Source organism: Haplochromis burtoni, unplaced genomic scaffold (assembly GCF_018398535.1).
Source record: "Haplochromis burtoni strain Fernald_Lab_line unplaced genomic scaffold, NCSU_Asbu1 Contig_106, whole genome shotgun sequence".
Classification (NCBI taxonomy): Eukaryota; Metazoa; Chordata; class Actinopteri; order Cichliformes; family Cichlidae; genus Haplochromis; species Haplochromis burtoni.
Genome location: NW_024582467.1, coordinates 1,886,288 through 1,888,416, shown reverse-complemented (window position 1 = coordinate 1,888,416; position 2,129 = coordinate 1,886,288). Strand labels below are relative to the sequence as shown.

The 2,129-nt window shown below is 40.2% G+C and overlaps 1 protein-coding gene across 1 annotated transcript in view; it reads left to right on the top strand.

Annotated features, from left to right (window-relative positions):
• Window positions 1–468: 468 nt before the first annotated feature.
• LOC106633709 (G-protein coupled receptor 4-like) overlaps window positions 469–2,129 on the top strand; it is a 5,353-nt gene continuing 3,692 nt past the window's right edge. Inside the window, exon 1 of the mRNA XM_042223234.1 lies at window positions 469–639. Within this exon, the coding sequence (XP_042079168.1) occupies window positions 469–639 (171 nt within the window). The remainder of the gene's footprint in view (window positions 640–2,129) is intronic.

Here is a 2,129-nt window from a genome sequence, read left to right as displayed (position 1 = left end):
TTCTTCCTGTTAAAAGGGAGTTTTTCCTTCCCACTGTTGCCAAAGTGCTTGTTCATAGGGGGTCATATGATTGTTGGGTTTTTCTCTGTATCTATGAAGCGCCTTTTGTTGTGATTTGGCGTTATATGGTAAATGGACTGGTTCTTGTACAGCGCTTTTCCACTCTTCTGAGCACTCAAAGCGCTTTACACAACTTGTGCATTCACCCATTCACCCATTCACACCCATTCGCACAAGCACAACTGACATTCACACACATTCATACTCCGATGAATGCATCGGAGAGCAATTTCGGGTTTTTCATACCACGAGCAATTCATATTTTCATACCACGTCCCATCTCTATTCTGTATACCCAGAGTAAATTCTGATATTATTTGGGCTCTTTCATGTTTTTGTTTTCTGTTCAACAGGCTTTTTTTCTTCTTTCCCAATTCACATACAGAAAAGTAGAACAATCTTAAACTAATGCGCTTTCCAACACTTCCTATCCCACACAATGCAGTGGTTTACACAGGAAAGAACCCCATCACCGGAAGTCATGGACAGGAGCAGTATTTCCTTGAAGTGGTGATGTGGATCAACATGTGTGTCTGCCTTCCTTTGACTATACTGATCATCTACTGTGTGTCTTATATGGTAAGTAAATGATGACTTAGATTTTACATTTCTTACATCTCTTTTTGTGAGTCTGCAATTATGAGAATAATTAGAAGATTTAGCAATAAAAGAAGGGCTGCAATGATTTGATCTAATGACAATTAGAAATAATCATTAGTTCCGTATGTCATTTCTGGGTGATGACACAGGCTGATTAAATGAATGTACTAAAGAAGGTAAATTTTATAGTAACAGCTCTTGATTTAAAATCTGTATTTATGACAAAGGATAACAAAGTGGTATGGTTAACTCTCGTAATAAAGGTGGAAGGAATGGTTCAAATGTCATTTGTATCGATACTGGTATTAATAATAATGTATACTTGATATATATTGATCCCCATTGCTGGCCTCCTGAGCCAACAGTGCAGATAGTTTCAGTTCAAGTTTATTCGGTCTAGTCTCAAGTTTAGTTCATTTAGGTCTCTGAGTTTATTTGTTTATTGTCTTGTTCATGTTCTCTTGTCTTTTAGGTTCCCTTTGTGTCTTTGTCTTCATCTCCGTCTCCTGTGACAGTTCACATCTCTGTGTACTCCCTTCCTCTGTGTATCATAGTTTGCGTCTTACTGTTTCCTTTTTTATTTTGACAGCCTCTCTTCCTGTGTTCAGTGTGTTTAGCTTCACTTCACCCATCTCGCTATGACTATTCATTCACTCTCACATGTATTTATGTTGTCAGTTTCCCCTTGTCCCTCAAGCTTTGCATACACTGTGTGATTTTTGGCCCATTTTGAGCTGATTTTTCAGTCGTGCGACCCTTTTGGGGATCGGCCCAAGTTTCGCCTTAATCGTATATTGTGCATCGTGTAGTATACATGGCGTAAGGAGAAGTAATTAACACCTCACAACCAGCTCCCGATCATCAATCGCATGGTCGCAAGAAAATCAAACCTGTTTGAAATCCTGTCATCCTCGTTAGAGTGTCAACGTAACCTCTCACACTGAGCACACGCAAACAGAAATGGAAGTGGAAAGACGGAGTAACACAGCAGTGCAGCGTGTGATCTGGACACAAGCGATGGAGGCACAACTTGTAGAACTTTGGCAAGCTCATCCGAGCCTTTTCGATGTGGCCTCACAAAATTATCACGACCGCACCAACCGTGAAAAGAGTTGGATGGACATTGCTGCTCAATCACAGCTGCCCGATCAATGTTTTTCATTAGCAATTTAGCAAAGTTGATGGTGGTGGTGGTGTGCGTGTCTGTGTGAGTGAAAGACAGAGAGGGAGAGAGAGCGAGCGACAGATTTTCTGTTATAACCTTCATGTTATGGACGCACAGTGTGAGCGCTCAGGTCGCATCAGAGCACAACCACAAACTTAAATGTTTTTTATTGCGATTTTCTGTGACAGACCAACACAAAGTAGCACAAGTAGCAAATTGTGAAGTGGTAGAAAAATTATACATGGTTTTCAAAATTTTAAGCAAATAAAAATCTGAAAAGTGTGACGCCCATTTGAATTGAGCC